This window comes from Hyla sarda, chromosome 1, assembly GCF_029499605.1.
Source record: "Hyla sarda isolate aHylSar1 chromosome 1, aHylSar1.hap1, whole genome shotgun sequence".
Classification (NCBI taxonomy): domain Eukaryota; kingdom Metazoa; phylum Chordata; class Amphibia; order Anura; family Hylidae; genus Hyla; species Hyla sarda.
In genome coordinates, this window is record NC_079189.1 from 593814335 (window position 1) to 593838219 (window position 23885).

General features: G+C 47.2%; 1 protein-coding gene and 1 long non-coding RNA gene across 4 annotated transcripts in view; one reads left to right on the plus strand and one right to left on the minus strand.

Annotated features, from left to right (window-relative positions):
• The window catches only part of LMBRD2 (LMBR1 domain containing 2), a gene marked incomplete at its 3' end in the record, with an annotated part of 58936 nt that extends 36332 nt beyond the window's left edge, over nt 1-22604 (plus strand). For all 3 annotated transcript variants that reach the window (XM_056546503.1, XM_056546492.1, XM_056546483.1), the window contains 8 exon segments: nt 198-379; nt 5738-5871; nt 9154-9259; nt 9351-9448; nt 12576-12679; nt 16009-16055; nt 21438-21543; nt 22478-22604. In XM_056546503.1, the coding sequence (XP_056402478.1) occupies nt 198-379; nt 5738-5871; nt 9154-9259; nt 9351-9448; nt 12576-12679; nt 16009-16055; nt 21438-21543; nt 22478-22604 (904 nt within the window).
• LOC130295630 (uncharacterized) lies at nt 226-21548 on the minus strand. The gene is made up of 3 exons (XR_008848940.1): nt 21413-21548; nt 15997-16175; nt 226-357 (listed from the first exon to the last, which is right to left on the minus strand). It is a non-coding gene; the product is annotated as an uncharacterized LOC130295630 (long non-coding RNA).
• Nucleotides 22605-23885: the final 1281 nt, after the last annotated feature.

Here is a 23885-nt window from a genome sequence, read left to right on the forward strand (position 1 = left end):
CCCAGCATGCCCGGACAGCCGTTGGCTGTCCGTGCATGCTGGGAGTTGTAGTTTTGCAACAGCCGGAGGCATCCTGGTTGGGAAACACTGTGATACAGGCTTTGAAAATTTTCAGTGCCAGTGCCCACCAGGGAATATTTGGGTTTGGGATGGGTTAAATGTCATGTGATGTGATGAGCGTCTCTTCTCCTGCACAGAGTGGTACTGGGAGTGTTTGTTGCGCCCCTGGTGTTCTCGGATCCTGGCTGTGGTCCTGGTGATCTTCTCTGCTGTCGTGGTGTGGTCTGAGTGCACGTTCTTCAGCACAAGTCCGGTCCTGTCTCTCTTCGCTGTGTTCATACAACAAGCTGAAAGAACCTACAATTATATTTACATTGAGGTAAGAAGAGGCTTTCTTGGGGGGGGGGGGTTACGACATTCAAACGTATCTTTACGTATTTCAGGCAAAAACCTTTTTTTTATACATCAACTGGCTCCGGAAAGTTAAACAGATTTGTAAATTACTTCTATTAAAAAAATCTTAATCCTTCCAATAGTTATTAGCTTCTGAAGTTGAGTTGTTGTTTTCTGTCTAACTGCTTTCTGATGACTCACGTCCTGGGAGCTGTGCAGTTCCTATGGGAATATTCTCCCATCATGCACAGCTCCCGGGACGTGACATCATCATTGAGCAGTTAGACAGAAAACTTCAGAAGCTGATAACTATTGGAAGGATTAAGATTTTTTAATAGAAGTAATTTACAAATCTGTTTAACTTTCCGGAGCCAGTTGATATATATATAAAAAAAGTTTTTGCCTGGAATACCCCTTTAACCCCTTAAGGACGCAGGACGTAAATGTACGTCCTGGTGAGGTGGTACTTAACGCACCAGGACGTACATTTACGTCCTAAGCATAACCGCGGGCATCGGAGCGATGCCCGTGTCATGCGCGGCTGATCCCGGCTGCTGATCGCAGCCAGGGACCCGCCGGCAATGGCCGACGCCCGCGATCTCGCGGGCGTCCGCCATTAACCCCTCAGGTGCCGGGATCAATACAGATCCCGGCATCTGCGGCAGTTCGCGATTAAAATGAACGATCGGATCGCCCGCAGCGCTGCTGCGGGGATCCGATCATTCATAACGCCGCACGGAGGTCCCCTCACCTTCCTCCGTGCGGCTCCCGGCGTCTCCTGCTCTGGTCTGTGATCGAGCAGACCAGAGCAGGAGATGACCGATAATACTGATCTGTTCTATGTCCTATACATAGAACAGATCAGTATTAGCAATCATGGTATTGCTATGAATAGTCCCCTATGGGGACTATTCAAGTGTAAAAAAAAAAATTAAAAAAATGTAAAAGTAAAAGTAAAAAAAAAGTGAAAAATCCCCTCCCCCAATAAAAAAGTAAAACGTCCGTTTTTTCCTATTTTACCCCCAAAAAGCGTAAAAAACATTTTTTATAGACATATTTGGTATCGCCGCGTGCGTAAATGTCCGAACTATTAAAATAAAATGTTAATGATCCCGTACGGTGAACGGCGTGAACGAAAAAAAAATTTAAAAGTCCAAAATTCCTACTTTTTAATACATTTTATTAAAAAAAAAATTATAAAAAATGTATTAAAAGTTTTTTATATGCAAATGTGGTATCAAAAAAAAGTACAGATCATGGCGCAAAAAATGAGCCCCCATACCGCCGCTTATACGGAAAAATAAAAAAGTTATAGGTCATCAAAATAAAGGGATTATAAACGTACTCATTTGGTTAAAAAGTTTGTGATTTTTTTTTAAGCGCAACAATAATATAAAAGTATATAATAATGGGTATCATTTTAATCGTATTGACCCTCAGAATAAAGAACAATCGTCATTTTTACCATAAATTGTACGGCGTGAAAACGAAACCTTCCAAAATTAGCAAAATTGCGTTTTTCGTTTTAATTTCCCCACAAAAATAGTGTTTTTTGGTTGCGCCATACATTTTAATATATACTGAGTGATGTCATTACAAAGGACAACTGGTCGCGCAAAAAACAAGCCCTCATACTAGTCTGTGGATGAAAATATAAAAGAGTTATGATTTTTAGAAGGCGAGGAGGAAAAAATGAAAACGTAAAAATTAAATTGTCTGAGTCCTTAAGGCCAAAATGGGCTGAGTCCTTAAGGGGTTAAGGACTGGGCGTTTTTCAGTTTTTGCACTTTCGTTTTTTCCTCTTTACATTTTAAAAATCATAACCCTTTCAATTTTGCAAAAATCGATGGCGAAACGGGGGAAAAAAATCATTGTGCGACACAATTGAAAAATAAACACCATTTTGTAAATTTTGGGGGCTTCCGTTTCTACGTAATACATTTTTCGGTAAAAATTACACCTTCTCTTTATTCTGTAGGTCCATACGGTTAAAATGATACCCTACTTATATAGGTTTGATTTTGTCGCACTTCTGGAAAAAATCATAACTACATGCAGGAAAATGTATACGTTTAAAATTATCATCTTCTGACCCCTATAACTTTTTTATTTTTTCTACGAACAGGGCTCATTTTTTGCGCCATTTTTGTTTTGATCGGACTTTTTGATAGTTTTCTTATAAAAAAATGTTATGGTATAAAAAGTGACCAAAAATACGCTATTTTGGACTTTGGATTTTTTTGCCGCGTACGACATTGACCTTGCAGTTTCATTAACAATATACCGTATTTTTATAGTTTGAACATTTACGCACGTGGCGATACTACTTGTTGTTTTTATTTTTATTTACACACTTTTTTTTTTTAAATGGGAAAGGGGGTGATTCTGATTTTTATTAGGGAAGGGGTTAAATCACATTTATTAACCTTTTTCTTTTTTTTTTTTTTTTTACTTTTTTTATGCAGTGTTATAGCCCCCTCTAGGGGCTATAACATTGCATACACTGATTACAGGCACTGTTCAATGCATTGCCATAGGAATGCATTGATCAGTGTTTTCTACACTTGATTGCTCAAGCCTGGATTTCAGACTTGGAGCAATCAAACGCCGATCGGACAGCCAGAAAGAAGGTAAGGCACCTCCCGTTGTCCTCTCATCTGTTCAGGATGCCGCAATTTTACCGCAGTGGTCCCGAACAGCTCTGCTAAGCTAACCTGTATGGATTCCTTGCATTTTAGACACCGCAATCATCATCACTCCTTGCAGGATGCCATTGGGTGCCATCGGCATAGAGGGGCTCGTTTATATGCAAATGCTGCAGCCTTTTACATGTTTTCCTCTGCCTTTACTTGCAGTCTCTGTACTATTTGCTGCGGTGTTGTACCTTTCTAGTGAACCAGACAATGCTGCAGTATCTCGCACCGCTGGTACAAATAGTACAGCAATTGGAGGAGATGAGCAAGGGGTACTCCGGTGCTTAGACATCTTATCCCCTACCCAAAGGATAGGGGATAAGATGCATGATCGCGGGAGTCCTGCCGCTGGGAACCCCCTGTGATCTTGCACGCGGCACCCCGTTTATAATCAGTCCCCGGAGCGTGTTCACTCCGGGTCTGATTACCAGCGACCACAGGGTCGACGGCGTGTGACGTCATGCCTCCGCCCCCGTGTGACGTCACGCTCCGCCCCTCAATGCAAGCCTACGGGAGGGGGCTTGGTTGCTGTCACAGGCCCTCCGGGGGAACACACTCCGGGGACTGATTACAAACGGGGTGCCGCGTGCAAGATCACGGGGGTCCCCAGCGGCGGGACTCCTGCCATCAGGCATCTTATCCCCTATCCTTTGGATAGGGGATAAGATGTCTAAGCACCGGAGTACCCCTTTAAACATACAGCCCCTTCATACAGCTGAACGGCAGTGGTGTCTGAGTCAAGTCCCTGCCGATTTTATAATATTGATCGCTTATTCTAAAGATAGGCTATCAATTTTTAAAGGCTGAATATGCTCGGGCTGCGACAACAAAAACAACAAACCTTATCTTACCTCCCGCCTTTTCCCCCGGGGCGCCGATTTTGCTCTCCCACTATCTGGCCCCCTGTCTTCTTCGCATTCTGGTGCCAACACACTGTTGAGCTTATCGCTGGCTGCAGCAGCGGCATCCCGCTTTGGTATGTGATACGCTAAATGGCTTTGTGATGTAAGGGGCCTCGGGCACCAGAAAGAAGACTTGGGCCTATTACATAATGCAGGAGAAGACCTGAGCTGAAAAACACGAGACCAGTATCGGCCCGGCAAGGGGGTAAGATTTAAAGTTTGCAATTTTTGTTATTGCAGCCAGGCCATATAGTATGAATAAAAAAAAATAAATAAATAAAAAAAAAAACACTGGAGAACCCCTTTATTTTATCGTCCTAGAAATGGGATGATCCATTTATGGGGTTTTCCAACCATAGTAAGTGATTAGAATATTGCTAGGATGTGCCAACACTTCTTCCAGAATCCCCCATTATCTTTAGGGTGAATTGTGAAAACAGCTTTGTCTCCTTTAAAGAGAACCTATCGTGGGTATATAGACTTGATAACGGGAGGAATCCCGAAAGCTTGTCTCTGTTAGTCCAATAAAAAAGGTGTTACAGTGGTCCCTCAAGTTACAATATTAATTGGTTCCGGGACGACCATTGTATGTTGGGACCATTGTATGTTGGGACCATAACTCTATGGAAACCTGGTAATTGGTTCTGAAGCCATCAAAATGTCATCCAAAAATAGGAAAAAGTGAGGATTAAAGAAAAATAAGTAGATAACTAATATAGATAAAGCAAATCCTTACATATAAAAGTAAGAAAGATCTGCTGGGAGCTGTAAATCACTGTTTATTTCAGTGTTTCCAACCAGGGTGCCTCCAGCTGTTGCAAAACTACAACTCCCAGCCTTCGGCTGTCTGGGCATGCTGGGAGTTGTAGTTTTGCAACAGCTGGGGAGGCACCCTCTTTGGGAAACACTGGTCTATATAGAGGAAAGAAGCTTCTTCAATGTCCTGTACAGAACACGCAAAATAAAAAAAAGTAAAATGGAGCCGCCCTTACCTGATGTCCAAAGGAGCAGCTAACTCTGGCACAGGTAAAGAGTACAGAACATGTAATACCTCCCTGTACTGTAGGGGGCACTACCAGACACCAGTCAGTGCATACACTTCAGTAATACAGGTAAAGAGTACAGAACATGTAATACCTCCCTGTACTGTAGGGGGCGCTACCAGACACCAGTCAGTGCATGCACTTCAGTAATACAGGTAAAGAGTAGTACAGAACATGTAATACCTCCCTGTACTGTAGGGGGCGCTACCAGACACCAGTCAGTGCATGCACTTTAGGAATACACAGGTTTTACCAGTGAAATGTCCATTCTGATTGGTCCGTTCTTCCAGCCATTGACACGTTTCGCAGATTCCATAGCATTGTATGTTGAGTCTGGTTTCAAGTTACAATGATCCAGAAAAGACCATTGTATGCTGAAACTAGTGTATGTTGAGGCCATTGTAAGTTGAGGGATCACTGTACAAGATACTGCAAAATGTTTTGATTTGCATCTGTATCACTGGGCTAATACGGCTACTCAAATCTACTAATATATATATCTATATCTATCTATCTATCTATCTATCTATATATATATATAATACACACATATCTTTTAATGGTATTTATAAAAATAAAGAGATTCCCAAATACAATTAATAAACCATAATGTGTCAATCTAGTTTAAAACTACATATAATCACAGACTTTGCTTGATATTGTGCAGATTTTGCTTAAGACCATTTTGTGTCCTTGCTTCTTTCAGGTGGCCTGTTTCTTCACCATATTCTTCTTGAGTATCTGTGTTTATTCTACAGTCTTCAGGATCCGGGTGTTTAACTATTACTATTTTGCTTCCCATCACCAAACGGACGCATACAGCCTCCTGTTCAGCGGGATGTAAGTATATGGGGCCCATCTTGGTCTTTAGAGGATTGCCTGTCCTTTCATGGACTTACTACTAAATTTACTACAGGGGCTCTTGTGAATTGGAAACACTCTACACAATGCAGCAGACTATGCTGCATTGTGCGTATGTATGTGTGTATATATATATATATATATATATATATATATATATATATATATACATATACACACACACGTACACACACACATACGTACACACACATATACACACATACACATACATACACACACATACATACATACATACACATACATACATACACACATACACATACATACACACTCACATACATACACATACACACACACACACACACACACACATACACACACACACACACACATATATAAATACACATACACATACACACACACACACACACACACATACACATACACACACATATACACATACACACACATACACACACACATATACACACACACACATATATACATACACATACATGCACACATACGCACATACACATGCACACATACACACATACACATGCACACATACACACGCACACACACACACACACATACACACACACACACACACATATATACACACATACACACACACATACACACACACATACACACACACATACACACATACACATACATACACACACACACATACACACACATACACATATATACATACACACATACACACACACATACACATATATACACACACACATACATACACACATACACATATATACATATACACACACACACACACACACACACATACACACACACACACATACACACACACACATACACACATACACATACACACACACACATACACACACACATACACACACACATACATACACACACACATACACACACACATACACACATACACATATACACACACACACACACACACATACACACACACATACACACACACATACACACACACATACACATATACACACACACATACACACTCTCTCTGCAGCATAGCTTGTCAGGGTTTTCTAAGTTCTAATATCCACTTGCACTGTGCTTGTCAGAGCTCTCAGGTAATGGCCGAGACGTATTTTTCCTGCTCTAATAACTGGAGACAAGTTTTGATAAATCTCCCCCTATGTGTTTTTTGTTCTGAAATATGCCGCTGATTCTCACATGAGACGTATAGTCTGGTGTGACAGAATATCTTATAACCTTCATATTTATTTCTTGTCCCAGTGGCTTCACTCTAAATTCTTTTCCTTTCGGTCATCTAAGTTTCTCTATAGTTTAATTCTCCAGCTGATGTGACGTTGGGAGACATAAGGTGCATGCTGGGGAGTCCAGCTGCTGACTTGGCTCTATAAAGCTTGGCGTCTCCTCATACATGGGTGCTATCTGTTAGAATGTGACTTGTGCACAAGACTCTTTGGAAGCCATATTGGACTGCACAAGGTACACTCTGAGCCCCTTCACATCTGGCTGAAGAATAAAACTATAGGGACATGTAAACTGCTTAAAGAGGTTACCTAAATATTTTAGGTTATCCCCTATCCTGTGGACTAACTGATTGTTGGGTCCTGACTGCCGGGCTCCTGACATATTACAAGAATAGAGAACAAATCTTTGCCCAAGTTAATGGAGTGGCAGCGCACAGGGTCGGCCACCCTTCTTCTCACTCTGTCTATGGGACTTCTGAATATTGCCAAGCACTGCACTCTGCATAAGACTAATCAATGAGTCTGTGCTCTCGCCTGTCTGATAGGACTCCTCTGTACTCCCTCCTATCTGATAGCACTCCTCTGTGCTCTCTCCTGTCTGATAGTGCTCCTCTGTACTCCCTCCTGTCTGATAGCGCTCCTCTGTACTCCCTCCTGTCTGATAGCGCTCCTCTGTACTCCCTCCTGTCTGATAGCACTCCTCTGTGCTCTCTCCCTTCTGATAGCACTCCTCTGTGCTCTCTCCTGTCTGATAGCACTCCTCTGTGCTCTCACCTGTCTGATAGCACTCCTCTGTGCTCTCTCCTGTCTGATGGCGCTCCCCTGTGCTCTCTCCTTTCTGGTAGCGCTAATCTGTGCTCTCTCCTGTCTGATAGTGCTAATCTGTGCTCTCTCCTGTCTGATAGCACTCCTCTGTTCTGTCTCTCTGTCTTATAGGACTCCTCTGTGCTCTCTCCCTTTTGATAGGACTCCTCTGTGCTCTCTCCCTTCTGATAGCACTCCTCTGTGCTCTCTCCTGTCTGATAGCACTCCTCTGTGCTCTCTCCGGTCTGATAGCACTCCTCTGTGCTCTCTCCGGTCTGATAGCACTCCTCTGTGCTCTCTCCGGTCTGATAGCACTCCTCTGTGCTCTCTCCTGTCTGATAGCACTCCTCTGTGCTCTCTCCTGTCTGATAGCGCTCCTCTGTGCTCTCTCCTGTCTGATAGCGCTCCTCTGTGCTCTCTCCTGTCTGATAGCGCTCCTCTGTGCTCTCTCCTGTCTGATAGGGCTCCTCTGTGCTGTCTCCTGTCTTATAGGACTCCTCTGTGCTCTCTTCTGTCAGATAGCACTCCTCTGTGCTCTCTCCTGTCTGATAGGACTTCTCTGTGCTCTCTCCTGTCAGATAGCACTCCTCTGTGCTCTCTCCTGTCTGATAGGACTTCTCTGTGCTCTCTCCTGTCTGATAGCGCTCCTCTGTGCTCTCTCCTGTCTGATAGCGCTCCTCTGTGCTCTCTCCTGTCTGATAGCACTCTTCTTGTCCTCTAACCAACCCTCACTAACTGGGCTTTGACAATTATTATTATAAAATGTACTAAAAATGTCACAACTGTCTGTGTGTGTGGTCCTGAAGACATGAAATACATTAGACCTGAACAGATAAAAATTGGGCAAGGCATCTCTGACTTTAACTATTGGGACTGTTTTGTGACTCCTTAGCACATCAGATGATTCTGAATTACAGGCGAGTGACTCAACATTAAGATTCACCGGACCAAAGTCAAAAGCATCGGGCAGCAATTCATTAAGACTTGTAAAAACCTGGAATGACACAGTCCAGAGTAGTGTTTTTTTTCCAAGCGGGGCGCCTCCAGCTGTTGCAAAACTACAACTCCCAGCATGCCCGGACAGCTGACGGCTGTCCGGGCATGCTGGGAGTTGTAGTTTTGCAACAGCTGGAGGCAATCCACTTGGGAAACACTGGTCCAGAGTCTCGTCCAGTCTTCTCCGGGGAATTGTAACAATTTCTAAACCACATTTAGTATAACAATCCTCTCTTTACTTTTCTTCCTTTAGGTTGTTTTGCCGATTGACTCCTCCTTTATGCTTGAATTTCTTGGGTCTGACTCACATGGACGGGTCAATATCCCACCAAAACTCTGAGCAGACGGCCTACACGTCAGTGAGTACAAGACGTCCCCTGACCTGCAAGTCCCATGTAAATGCCTTGTTAGAAATGTCATCCTTTTTCATTCTTATCTTTTCCCCCACAGATTATGGGATCATTAAGGGTCTTGCCGCTGATCGCTGATGGCTTTTACATATATTACCCCATGCTGGTGGTCATTCTTTGTATCGCCACCTATTTCAGGTAAGATAAACAGTGCTATGTCTCAAGAAAGAAAGCGAGGAAAGTCCAATAAAAGTCCTTTTTTTTTTTTTCTTGTTTTAAAGGGGTACTCCGGTGGAAAACATTTATTTATTTATTTTAATCAACTGGTGCCAGAAAGTTAAACAGATTTGTAACTTACTTCTATTAAAAAAATCTTTATCCTTCCAGTACTTATTAGCGGCTGTATATTAAAGAGAAAGTTCCTTTCTTTTCTTGATTTCTTTTACCCGTCCACAGTGCTCTCTGCTGACACCTCTGTCCGTATCAGGAACTGTCCAGAGCAGTATAGGTTTGCTATGAAGATTTGCTCCTGCTCTGGACAGTTCCTGATACAGACAGAGGTGTCAGTAGAGAGCACCGTGGACAGAAACAAAAATAAATCCAAAAAGAAAATAACTTTTGTTGTATATAGCAGCTAATAAGTACTGGAAGGATAAAGATTTTTTAATAGAAGTCATTTACAAATCTGTTTAACTTTCTGGCACCAGTTGATTAAAAATGTTTTCCACCAGAGTTCACCTTTAACTTACAGGGCAGAAGTATATTTTAATCAAAACTTTCAATATAATTCAATTGTAACTGGGTCCACCCCAACCATGAAGCTGATATGTAGGGAGATGTTTGAAGGGTCATCACATTACAAGTTTTTAGAGTGGGATCACACGGAACGGATCCGCAGCGTATTTTACGTTGCGGATCCGCCAATGACCCGACCCTATAGTGTGGCTCCTGTGCCTGTCTGCTCATAGCGGTGTTATGGATAAGGCTGCGTTTACACGGTCGTCTATACCCGATCCCGTTCTTCTACCGTCAAAAAAAGGGACTTAAAAACCGGACAATAACAGATGTAAACGGATGTTATCCGTTTGGATCTTATTGTTCAGTTAATAAACCCCCCAAAAAAAAAAATATATATATATATATATATATATATATTTTTTTTTTACCTAAGCATTCTCAAAAGTAAAAATGGATCAAAAAACAGATTGAAAAAAAATGGATGTGAACATATGACTTTAAAGGCTCATCTGTTTTCCATAGGCTTCAATGTTACATTTTCTGTATCTGTTTTTTTTTTTTTTTTTTGAAGGAAGAAAAAACACAGCATGTGCCATTTTTTTTTTTTCTGCCGTCAAAAGAACAGAATTGAGTGCAGACTGGTACAAACGGATGTAAACGGATTGTAAAAAAATCCCATTGACAAAAATGGGATTTTTAAAAAAATCGTTTTTAATCCATTTACGTAAGAACGGAACCGAAACGGGGATAAAAAAAACAGGGATAGACGGCCGTGTGAATACACCCTAATAGATACAAAATGAAGATCATTCTTCTGAGATGGTGGTTGCATCCTGTACTATGTACGCCCTGTGTGACCATCCCCTTTTGGCATAGAGAAACTATGATACAATGCTTACGTAAAGTAGTCTGCTAACCAATTAAAATGCTTACACAATGTGCTATGTCCTACTGAAGGATATATCTTGTGTGTACGCTGTAGAGAACCATTTTGACTCAATTGTTTGTCAATGTGTTTTTCTCTGTGCACATATTACCTAATTTGGAGCAGGACATCAACCTAGAGTGGTCACTTGGAACGCATCCAAAACAGTGGCAATCCGCCGCTACGAGCAGACATACAAAGACCTGAAAGTCTCCACGCGGTGTACTCAGACATCAAGGCCACTCCCTGAACTAGACCGACAGCGGCCGCCATGTGTGAGTACACCGCACATAGTCGCAGCAACTTGCAGGTCCCTGTGTGTCGTCTTGAAGCGGTGGATTGCTGCTACAAGTAGACGGGGACAGCAGGAGGCACACTATAGGGCTGGGTCATCGGCGGATCCGCAGGATAAAGTACACTGCGGATCTGTTACATGGGACCCTACCCTTATAGTGATTCTTAACTTTTGGCGCTACAGCTGTTGCAAAACTTAAATTCCCATTCTGGTCATACTGTCAGGTTATGATGGGAGTTGTGGTTCTGCAACAGCTAAGGAGCCACACGGTTGGGAAATGCTGCTGTTTTATTGCAGAACTATAACTAGGAGTTGTAGTTTATTAGCACCAGCTGGATTGCTACAGGTTTGGGAACCCTAACCTATAGGCACTAAATTGTTAGTAAGTGTAACGAAATTCTGCTTGCCACAATTTGGATCCTGTCAAACAACTCGGATATCTCAGCTTCCTGTGGGATCTAGTGGTATGACACACTTTGGTTACCTTTCACACATGAAGAATTTTTCCCATTAAAAGGGTATTCCGGCCTTAGACATCTCCTACCCTATCCAAAGGATAAGGGGATAAGATGTCTTATTGCAGGGGTCCCGCCACTGGGACCCCTCGCGATCTCCGTGCAGCACCTGGCATCCTGTGCCGGGTGCTGCTTCAGACCCTGAAAAGGGCCCACGCCCCCTTCATTCATGTCTATGGGAAGGGGCGTGACTGAAGGGGGCGTGGTGTGACGTCACCTTCTTGGAAAAACAGTGTTTCCTAGACTGAGGCAGCACCCGACACAGTTAAAGGGGTACTCCAGTGGGGGAAAAACATTTTTTCATATCAACTGTCTACAGAAAGTTAAACAGATTTGTAAATTACTTCTATTAAAAAAAATCTTAATCCTTCTAGTACTTATCATTGTTTATCAGCTGCCGTATACTACAGGGGGAGTTGTTCTTTTCTGTCTGACCACAGTGCTCTCTTCTGACACCTCTGTTCATGTCAGGAACTCTCCAGAGTAGAAGCAAATCCCCATAGTAAAACTCTCCTGATACAGACAGTTCCTTACATGGACAGAGGTGTCAGCAGTGAGCACTGTGGTCAGAGAGAAAATAACAACTCCACTTCCTGTGGAGCACACAGCAGCTGATAAGTACTGGAAAGATTAAGATTTTTTTAATATACGTAATTTACAAATCTGTTTAACTTTCTGGCACCAGTTGATTTGAAAAAAATTAAAATTGTTTTCCATTGGAGTACCCCTTTAACAACCATATGAAATCCTTACTGTATGTGCAGCTGTACAGATACAGGGAAGCAGCATGTGAATACAGCTCTCCATCCTCTTGCAGCTTTATCCCAATGAATTATTCTCTTCCTCTCTCAGTTTGGGGACGCGCTGCTTGAATTTGCTTGGATTTCAACAATTTATGGGAGACAATGACATGACATCTGATCTGACTGATGAGGGGAAGGAGCTGATAAGAAGAGGTATGGGCTCAAAATAAACGTCTATGTAAAATTGTGTGATGTTAACCTCTTCCTGCCCACGACACGAGAGAGAGACAGACTGACACGAGAGGGAGGCGGACGGACGAGAGAGAGAGGGGAAGGCGGACGGACACGAGAGAGAGAGAGGGAGGGAGGCGGACGGACACGAGAGAGAGAGAGAGAGAGAGAGAGAGAGAGAGGGAGTGAGGCGGACGGACACGAGAGAGAGAGGAAGGGAGGCGGACGGACAGGAGAGAGAGGGAGGCGGATGGACACGAGAGAGAGAGAGAGGGAGGCGGACGGACACGAGAGAGAGGGAGGCGGACGGACACGAGAGACGGAGGGACAAGAGAGAGACGGACACAACAGATGGAGGGACACGAGAGAGAGAGAGAGACGGATGGACACGAGAGAGAGGCGGAGGGAGGGACACGAGAGAGAGAGGCGGAGGGAGGGACACGAGAGAAAGAGAGGCGGAGGGAGGGACACGAGAGAGAGAGAGAGAGGCGGAGGGAGGGACACGAGAGAGAGAGAGGCGGAGGGAGGGACACGAGAGAGAGAGAGAGGCGGAGGGAGGGACACGAGAGAGAGAGAGAGGCGGAGGGAGGGACACGAGAGAGAGAGAGAGGCGGAGGGAGGGACACGAGAGAGAGAGAGGCGGAGGGAGGGACACGAGAGAGAGAGAGGCGGAGGGAGGGACACGAGAGAGAGAGAGAGAGAGGCGGAGGGAGGGACACGAGAGAGAGAGAGAGAGAGAGAGGCGGAGGGAGGGACACGAGAGAGAGAGAGAGGCGGAGGGAGGGACACGAGAGAGAGAGAGAGAGAGGCGGAGGGAGGGACACGAGAGAGAGAGGCGGAGGGAGGGACACGAGAGAGAGAGGCGGAGGGAGGGACACGAGAGAGAGAGGCGGAGGGAGGGACACGAGAGAGAGGCGCGGAGGGAGGGACACGAGAGAGAGAGAGGCGCGGAGGGAGGGACACGAGAGAGAGAGAGGCGCGGAGGGAGGGACACGAGAGAGAGAGAGGGAGGCGCGGAGGGAGGGACACGAGAGAGAGAGAGGGAGGCGCGGAGGGAGGGACACGAGAGAGAGAGAGGGAGGCGCGGAGGGAGGGACACGAGAGAGAGAGAGGGAGGCGCGGAGGGAGGGACACGAGAGAGAGAGAGGGAGGCGCGGAGGGAGGGACACGAGAGAGAGAGAGAGAGAGGCGCGGAGGGAGGGACACGAGAGAGAGAGAGGCGCGGAGGGAGGGACACGAGAGAGAGAGAGGCGCGGAGGGAGGGACACGAGAGAGAGAGAGGCGCGGAGGGAGGGACACGAGAGAGAGAGGCGCGGAGGGAGGGACACGAGAGAGAGAGAGAGGCGCGGAGGGAGGGACACGAGAGAGAGAGAGAGGCGCGGAGGGAGGGACACGAGAGAGAGAGAGGCGCGGAGGGAGGGACACGAGAGAGAGAGAGAGAGAGAGGGAGTGAGGCGGACGGACACGAGAGAGAGAGAGAGAGAGAGGGAGTGAGGCGGACGGACACGAGAGAGAGAGGAAGGGAGGCGGACGGACAGGAGAGAGAGGGAGGCGGATGGACACGAGAGAGAGAGAGAGGGAGGCGGACGGACACGAGAGAGAGGGAGGCGGACGGACACGAGAGAGAGGGAGGCGGACGGACACGAGAGACGGAGGGACAAGAGAGAGACGGACACAACAGATGGAGGGACACGAGAGAGAGAGAGAGACGGATGGACACGAGAGAGAGGCGGAGGGAGGGACACGAGAGAGAGAGAGAGGCGGAGGGAGGGACACGAGAGAGAGGCGGAGGGAGGGACACGAGAGAGAGAGAGAGAGGCGGAGGGAGGGACACGAGAGAGAGAGAGAGAGAGGCGGAGGGAGGGACACGAGAGAGAGGCGGAGGGAGGGACACGAGAGAGAGAGGCGGAGGGAGGGACACGAGAGAGAGAGAGGCGGAGGGAGGGACACGAGAGAGAGAGAGAGAGGCGGAGGGAGGGACACGAGAGAGAGAGAGAGAGGCGGAGGGAGGGACACGAGAGAGAGAGAGAGAGGCGGAGGGAGGGACACGAGAGAGAGAGGCGGAGGGAGGGACACGAGAGAGAGAGGCGGAGGGAGGGACACGAGAGAGAGGCGGAGGGAGGGACACGAGAGAGAGAGGCGCGGAGGGAGGGACACGAGAGAGAGAGAGGCGCGGAGGGAGGGACACGAGAGAGAGAGAGGCGCGGAGGGAGGGACACGAGAGAGAGAGAGGCGCGGAGGGAGGGACACGAGAGAGAGAGGGAGGCGCGGAGGGAGGGACACGAGAGAGAGAGGGAGGCGCGGAGGGAGGGACACGAGAGAGAGAGGGAGGCGCGGAGGGAGGGACACGAGAGAGAGAGAGAGGCGCGGAGGGAGGGACACGAGAGAGAGAGAGGCGCGGAGGGAGGGACACGAGAGAGAGAGAGAGAGAGGCGCGGAGGGAGGGACACGAGAGAGAGAGAGGCGCGGAGGGAGGGACACGAGAGAGAGAGAGGCGCGGAGGGAGGGACACGAGAGAGAGAGGCGCGGAGGGAGGGACACGAGAGAGAGAGAGAGGCGCGGAGGGAGGGACACGAGAGAGAGAGAGAGGCGCGGAGGGAGGGACACGAGAGAGAGGCGCGGAGGGAGGGACACGAGAGAGAGAGAGAGGCGCGGAGGGAGGGACACGAGAGAGAGAGAGGCGCGGAGGGAGGGACACGAGAGAGAGAGAGAGGCGCGGAGGGAGGGACACGAGAGAGAGAGGCGCGGAGGGAGGGACACGAGAGAGAGAGAGAGGCGCGGAGGGAGGGACACGAGAGAGAGAGAGAGGCGCGGAGGGAGGGACACGAGAGAGAGAGAGGCGCGGAGGGAGGGACACGAGAGAGAGAGAGGCGCGGAGGGAGGGACACGAGAGAGAGAGAGGCGCGGAGGGAGGGACACGACAGAGAGGCGCGGAGGGAGGGACACGACAGAGAGAGAGGCGCGGAGGGAGGGACACGAGAGAGAGAGAGGCGCGGAGGGAGGGACACGAGAGAGAGAGAGGCGCGGAGGGAGGGACACGAGAGAGAGAGAGAGGCGCGGAGGGAGGGACACGAGAGAGAGAGAGAGGCGCGGAGGGAGGGACACGAGAGAGAGAGAGAGAGAGGGAGGCGCGGAGGGAGGGACACGGACCGACACGAACGAGAGATATGTAAAATATTGTAAGAGATGTCTCGCAACTTGGTAGAGCTCCTCCTTATGGCACGATCAGCAAGCCTGTGCCTACATCTACCTTTAAGGACTATTTACTCTAATATATGAAACATATGACGTAATGTTACCTCTTATTCTAGAGAAAAGAAAACGTCAGAGACTTGAGGATGGAGAAACACGCAGAAGGGTAAGCACGAGTGTCCTATATAGAACTTTCCTTCACTCATGTTATGACGACTGTATGCAGATCACAGGACGGTGGTGGTACCACAATGATCATATAGACCCAGAACGTGTTCAGTTCATCCTGATTGAAAAAGATATTCTTTAAAGCCACTCCACTCTGGCTAATATACACTGCTCAAAAAAATAAAGGGAACACGAAGATAACACATCCTACATCTGAATGAATGAACTAATCGTATGAAATACTTTCTTCTTTACATAGTTGAATGTGCTGACAACAAAATCACACAAAAATTATCAATAGAAATCAAATTTATCAACCCATGGAGGTCTGGATATGGAGTCACACTCAAAATCACAGTGGAAAACCCCACTACAGACTGATCCAACTTTATGTAATGTCCTCAAAACAAGTCACAATGAGGCTCAGTAGTGTGTGTGGCCTCCATGTGCCCGTATGACCTCCCTACAATGCCTGGGCATGCTCCTGATGAGGTGGTGGATGGTCTCCTGAGGGATGTCCTCCCAGACCTGGACTAAAGCATCCGCCAACTCCTGGACAGTCTGTGGTGCAACGTGGCATTGGTGGATGGAATGAGACATGATGTCCCAGATGTGCTCAATCAGATTCAGTTCTGGGGAACAGGTGGACCAGTCCATAGCATCAATGCCTTCCTCTTGCAGGAACTGCTGACACACTCCAGCCACATGAGGTCTAGCATTGTTTTGCATTAGGAGGAACCCAGGGCCAACCGAACCAGCATATGGTCTCACAAGGGGTCTGAGGATCTCATCTTGGTACCTAATGGCAGTCAGGCTACCTCTGGCAAACATATCGAGGGCTGTGCGGCCACCCAAAGATATGCCACCCCACATCCTTACTGACCCACCGCCAAACCAGTTATGCTGGTGGATGTTGCAGGCAGCAGAATGTTCTCACGTCTGTCACATGTGCTCGGTGTGAACCTGCTTTAATCTGTGAAGAGCACTGGGCGCCAGAGGCGAATTTGCCAATCTTGGTGTTCTCTGGCAAATGCCAAACATCCTGCACGGTGTTAGGCTGTAAGCACAACCCCCACCTGTGGACGTCGGGCCCTCATACCACCTTCATGGAGTCTGTTTCTGACCGTTTGAGTGGACACATGCACATTTGTGTCCTGCTGGAGGTCATTTTGCAGGGCTCTGGCAGTGCTCCTCCTGCTCCTCCTTGCACATAGGCAGAGGTAGCGGTCCTGCTGCTGGGTTGTTGGCCTCCTCAATGTCTCCTGATGTACTGGCCTGTCTCCTGGTAGCGCCTCCATGCTCTGTACGCTACACTGACAGACACAGCAAACCTTCTTGCCACAGCTCACATTGATGTGCCATCCTGGATGAGCTGCACTACCTGAGCCACTTGTGTGGGTTGTAGACTCCGTCTCATGCTACCACTAGAATGAAAGCACCGCCAGCATTCAAAAGTGACCAAAACGTCAGCCAGGAAGCATAGGAACTGAGAAATAGTCTGTGGTCATCAACAGCAGAACCACTCCTTTATTGGGGGTGTCTTGCTAATTGCCTATAATTTCCACCTGTTGTCTGTTCTGTTTGCACAACAGCATGTGAAATTGTCAGTGTTGCTTCCTGAGTGGACAGTGGGATTTCACAGAAGTGTCATTGACTATTTATCAAATCAGAAACCCCTATTGCAGTATTTTAGCCATTTCTATTTTGTGTAAGCAGTTAAATTTACTTTACAGCATTTCTGCAAAAAAATTTATTTTAAATGGCCACTGTCAGATCTAAAAACTTTAGATGTTGTTACTAACGAAAATTAAAGACCTTTTGTAATATGGTTGTTTAATATTTTTTTTTAATATTTAATAAAATGGCTCCTGAAAATCCCACCATTAGGGGTCCCCATACCTACTGGGACACTAAGTAGTTGTGAAGCAGGATCAGGCTCGTCCATGAATCATGGACAAGAGATGATTCATGGACAAGGCTGCATGAGCAGATACACCAATCACTTCCCACCACCACAAGGGAGGGACACACCCCCTTCCACCACACACTAATCACCTCCCACCACCACAAGGGAGGGACACTCCCCCATCACCACAAGGAGGGACATGCCCCCTCCCACCACACACCAATCACTTCCCACCACCACAAGGTAGAGATACGGCTCCTCCCACCACCACAGGAGAGACACGTCCCCCCACCACACACCAATGAACTCCCACCACCACAAGGAGGGACATGCCCCCTCCCACCACACACCAATCATTTCCCACCACCACAAGGTAGAGATACGGCTCCTCCCACCACCATAGGAGAGACACGTTCCCCCCCCCCACACCACACACCAATGAACTCCCACCACAAGGAGGGACATGCCCCCTCCCACCACACACCAATCACTTCCCACCACCACAAGGTAGAGATACGGCTCCTCCCACCACCACAGGAGAGACACAAACCCCCCCTCCCCCACACCAATGAACTCCCACCACCACAAGGAGGGACATGCCCCCTCCCACCACACACCAATCATTTCCCACCACCACAAGGTAGAGATACGGCTCCTCCCACCACCACAGGAGAGACACGTTCCCCCCCCACCACACACCAATGAACTCCCACCACCACAAGGAGGGACATGCCCCCACACACCAATCACTTCCCACCACTACAAGGTAGAGATACGGCTCCTCCCACCACCACAGGAGAGACACGCCCCCCCTCCCCCACACCACACACCAATGAACTCCCACCACCACAAGGAAGGACATGCCCCCTCCCACCACACACCAATCACTTCCCACCACCACAAGGTAGAGATACGGCTCCTCCCACCACCACAGGAGAGACACGTTCCCCCCCACCACACACCAATGAACTCCCACCACCACAAGGAGGGACATGCCCCCTCCCACCACACATCAATCACTTCCCACCACCACAAGGTAGAGATACGGCTCCTCCCACCACCACAGTAGAGACGCCCCCCCTTCCCCCACACCACACACCAATGAACTCCCACCACCACAAGGAGGGACATGCCCCCTCCCACCACACACCAATCACTTCCCACCACCACAAGGTAGAGATACGGCTCCTCCCACCACCACAGGAGAGACACGCCCCCCCCTCCCCCACACCACACACCAATGAACTCCCACCACCACAAGGAGGGACATGCCCCCTCCCACCACACACCAATCACTTCCCACCACCACAAGGTAGAGATACGGCTCCTCCCACCACCACAGGAGAGACACGCCCCCCCACACCACACACCAATGAACTCCCACCACCACAAGGAGGGACATGCCCCCTCCCACCACACACCAATCACTTCCCACCACCACAAGGTAGAGATACGGCTCCTCCCACCACCACAGGAGAGACACGCCCCCTCCCTCCCCCACACCACACACCAATGAACTCCCACCACCACAAGGAGGGACATGCCCCCTTCCGATCACAGGATTTCTGAAAATTAGATGTACATGGTCAGGATTAGGTACTGAGTAACATAATATTATTGTTTTTTTTTTTTTTTTTTTTTTTTTTGGTGGGATCTGACAGGTACGCTTTAACCCCTTAAGGACCCAGGCTTTTTCCGTTTTTTCATTTTCAATTTTTCCTCCTTAACTTTAAAAAATCATAACTCTTAAAAATTTTCACCTAAAATTATATATAATGGCTTAATTTTTGCGTCACTAATTCTACTTTGTAATGACATTAGTCATTTTACCCAAAAATCTACGGTGAAATGGGAAAAAAAATCAACGTGCGACAAAATTGATGAAAAAACACTATTTTGTAGGTTTTGGGGGCTTCTGTTTTTACGCAGTACATTTTTTGTCAAAAATGATACCTTATCTTTATTCTGTAGGTCCATACGATTAAAAGGATCTCCTACTTATATAGGTTTGAATTTGTATCACTTCCGAAAAAAATCATGAATACATGCAGGAAAATTTATACGTTTAAAATGGTCATCTTTTGACCCCTATAACTTTTTTATTTTTCTGTGTTCAGGGCGCTTTGAGGACTCATTTTTTGCGCCGTCATCTTAAGTTTTTAGCAGTACCATTTCTGTTCTGATCAGACTTTTTGATCACTTTTTATTCACTTTTTTGTGGTATAAAAAGTGATCAAAAATGCGCTATTTTGGACTTTGGAATTTTTTTGCGCATACGCCATTGAACGAGCAGTTTAAAAAGCGGTATATTTTTATAAATCGGACATTTCCGCACGCGGCGATACCACATATGTTTATTTTTATTATTATTTACATAATGTTTTTTTTATTCTTGGAAATGCCGGGTGATTCAAACTTTTATTAGGGGAAGGGATAATTGAAAGGGTTAATGATTTTTTTTACACTTTTCTTATGCCATATTATAGCTCCTATAGGGGGGGCTATAACATTGCATGTACTGATCTTTTACACTGATTGATCCATCTCCATAGGAATGGATCTCAGGCTTGAAGCATTCATTCGGCGATCGGACAGCACAGGAGAAGGTAAGAAGACCTCCTCCTGGGCTACAGCGGTTCGGGATGCTGCGATTATACCGCGGCGATCCCGAACAGCTCCCTGAGCTAGCCGGGCACTTTTACTTTCGTTTTTAGCCGCGCGGCTCAGCTTTGAACGCGCGGCTAAAGAGTTAATAGCGCGCGGCACAGCGATCAGTGCCGCGCGCTATTAGAGGCTGGTCCCGGCTTCACTATGACGCCGGGCCCACCGCGATATGATGCGGGGTCACCGTGTGACCCCGCGTTATATCGCAGGACCGGGACTCATGACGTATGCATACGTCATGGGTCCTTAAGAGGTTAAAGGGGTACTCCACCGGAAAACTTTTTTATTTTTTATTTTTTTTTTAAATCAACTAGTGCCAGAAAGTTAAATAGATTTGTAAATTACTTCGATTTAAAAATTTTAAGCCTTCCAGTACTTCTCAGCTGCTGTTTGTTCCAGAGGAAGTTCCTTTCTTTTTGAATTTCCTTTCTGTCTGACCACAGTGCTCTCTGCTGACACCTCTGTCCATGTCAGGAACTGTCCAGAGTAGGAGCAAATCCCCATAGCAAACCTCTCCTGCTCCGGACAGTTCCTGACATGGACAGAGGTGTCAGCAGAGAGCACTGTGGTCAGACAGAAAGGAAATTCAAAAAGAAAAGAACTTCCTGTGGCGCATACAGCAGCTGATAAGTACTGGAAGGATTACGATTTTTAAATAGAAGTAATTTACCAATCTGTCTAACTTTCTGGCACCAGTTGATGAAATTTTTTTTTTTTTTCCAGTGGAGTACCCCCTTTAAACACGTGATGTGACTTTGCATACCATCCATAGACCAATCACTTACGTGTCTTTTTGGCGTACTTTTGCAGGAGTGGAAGGAGCGTTATTCCAGTAACAGGGAAGATCCCAGCCGAAACAGGAACACAAACCCTGAGCCGACAGAGCCGACGTACACAGAGATGACCACCAGCCGATGTAAGTAGGAGCATTGCTTTCATTGGGTATTAATATGGGGGGGGGGCACATTCTTATTTATTTTTCCTTGTATAGACTTTGCCCAGTTGTAAAGTTGCCCAGTTGCCCATAGCAACCAATCAGATCGCTTCTTTCATTTTTCACAGGCCTTCATGAAAATGAAAGCAGCGAGCTGATTGGTTGCTATGGGCAACTGGGCAAGTTTTCCTCTGCACAGGTTTTGCTAAATCTCCCCCAAAATGCCTAATACACCACATAACAGTCAGCTGCCAGCAGGGCTATCACAGCCGTCCCCATCTGTGTCAGTACATTCTTTAGGTCAGTGTTTCCCAACCGGTGTGCCTCCAGCTGTTGCAAAACTACAACTCCCAGCATGCCCGGACAGCCGTTGGCTGTCCGGGCATGCTGGGAGTTGTAGTTTTGCAACAGCTGGAGGCACACCGGTTGGGAAACATTTAATGTAGAGGTTCTTGTGTATGCCTTGTGCTCACCTATTTTAGCTGATGTGGCAGGTATGAGTTTTTTTTTTTTTTTGCCCATAATGATAACAGTGGCATGCTGGGAGTTGTAGTTTTGCAACAGCTGGAGGCACACCGGTTGGGAAACATTAATGTAGAGGTTCTTGTGTATGCCTTGTGCTCACCTGTTTTAGCTGATGTGGCAGGTATGAGTTTTTTTTTTTTTTGCCCATAATGATAACAGTGGCATGCTGGGAGTTGTAGTTTTGCAACAGCTGGGGGCACCCTGGTTGGGAAGTACTGCTTTAGGTAATGCATAGCAAAAGAAAAGACACTAAATATAAAGCTTGACGTTGCATGTAAACACTTCTCCTCAGCATTTTTGTCTTCTAAGAGCCATAAATTTTATTCTTTTTATCTTGTTTTTTTTATACATTTCCATCCATCTTTTCTCATCACATGTTGTAACCTTTCAGCATCAAAGTACACGCGGTCAAATAACCGAACAGAGCGCGATCGGATAGAGCTCCTCCAGGATGCCGAACCCCTGGATTTTAATGCAGACACTTTCACTGATGATCCACTGGATTCAGAGTCTGGAAGGTCAGTTCTTTTGGAGTCATAGGATAGTAGGATGGTGTGAAGTGTTTTAGAATAGAAAATTAAAATGTATTGCAAATTTTGTCTTTAGCAATTCCTCATAGATTTTAAGATCTCTTGCTGTCTTTATCTCCAAGGGATAATGATCAGTCCGGGTTATGTTAAAGCGTTGTAGCAGGATAGGGGATAAGTGTCTGATCGGGGGGGGTTCTGAATGCTGGGACCCCCCATGATCTTCTGTACGGGGCCCCAGTTCTCCCGTGCAGGAGGCGTGTTGGCCGCAGCATGACGCCGTGGCCGACATGCCCCCCCCCCCCCCCTATGTATCTCTATGGGAGAGGCGGAGATGCAGTGTTCATGCATCCCCGCCTCTCCCATAGAACTGTATAAGGGGGCGTCAACCTCAGTGAGGTAGACGACATGCGCATTAGCCAAGCACAGCCGCAGCAATGCCTGGTGTGGCGTCATGAGGGGGTGTGGCGTCAAGAGAGGGCGGGGCTATGAGATCACGAGCACCTGGCTCCAGCGTTCGGAACAGTTTATACCCCTTTAAGAGTACCCCTTTAAATAGAATTTTCATAATAATTTGGAACAGGGTGTATATCCGGAGTGACCACAAATGTGCTTAACAAAACTGTGTCCCAAACGTTTCTCCCCTGGATGGTGCCAGGGATCATCAGGGGTCTAAACTAAGGTCAGGTTCCTTTTGCAGTCTGCATTTGATCACTGGGGGTCCCTGCAGAGAGCGATGATTATCTTATCCTCTAATGCATTGTAGAGACCGGTCATCCCTTATACCGTATTTATCGGCGTATAACACCCATATTTTAGACTAAAATTTTTAGCTTAAAGTCTATCTGCGTGTTAAACGCTGATAGACTGTTTCTGGCCCCGCAGAAGCCACTTTAGTTCAATGATTTAAAGGGGGCGCTTTAAATCATTGAACTGTGGGACCATAGTCCTGCCGCCGTCACGCCATGTCCCCCCGATGCCCGATTCCATCCTGGTGACCGCGCTCTTTATGGTCCTGCAGCGTCCTTATCTTTCACTGACTGACGAGTGATGTTGCGTTGAGGCGCACAGTGACAGATAAGGACGCTGCAGGACCATAAAGAGCGCGGTCACCAGGATGGAATCGGGCATCGGCGGGACATGCAACCCGAGGACAGTGAGGGAATGGGGCATCGGCGGGACATGCAACCCGAGGACGGTGAGGGAATCGGGCATCGGCGGGACATGCAACCCGAGGACGGTGAGGGAATCGGGCATCGGCGGGACATGCAA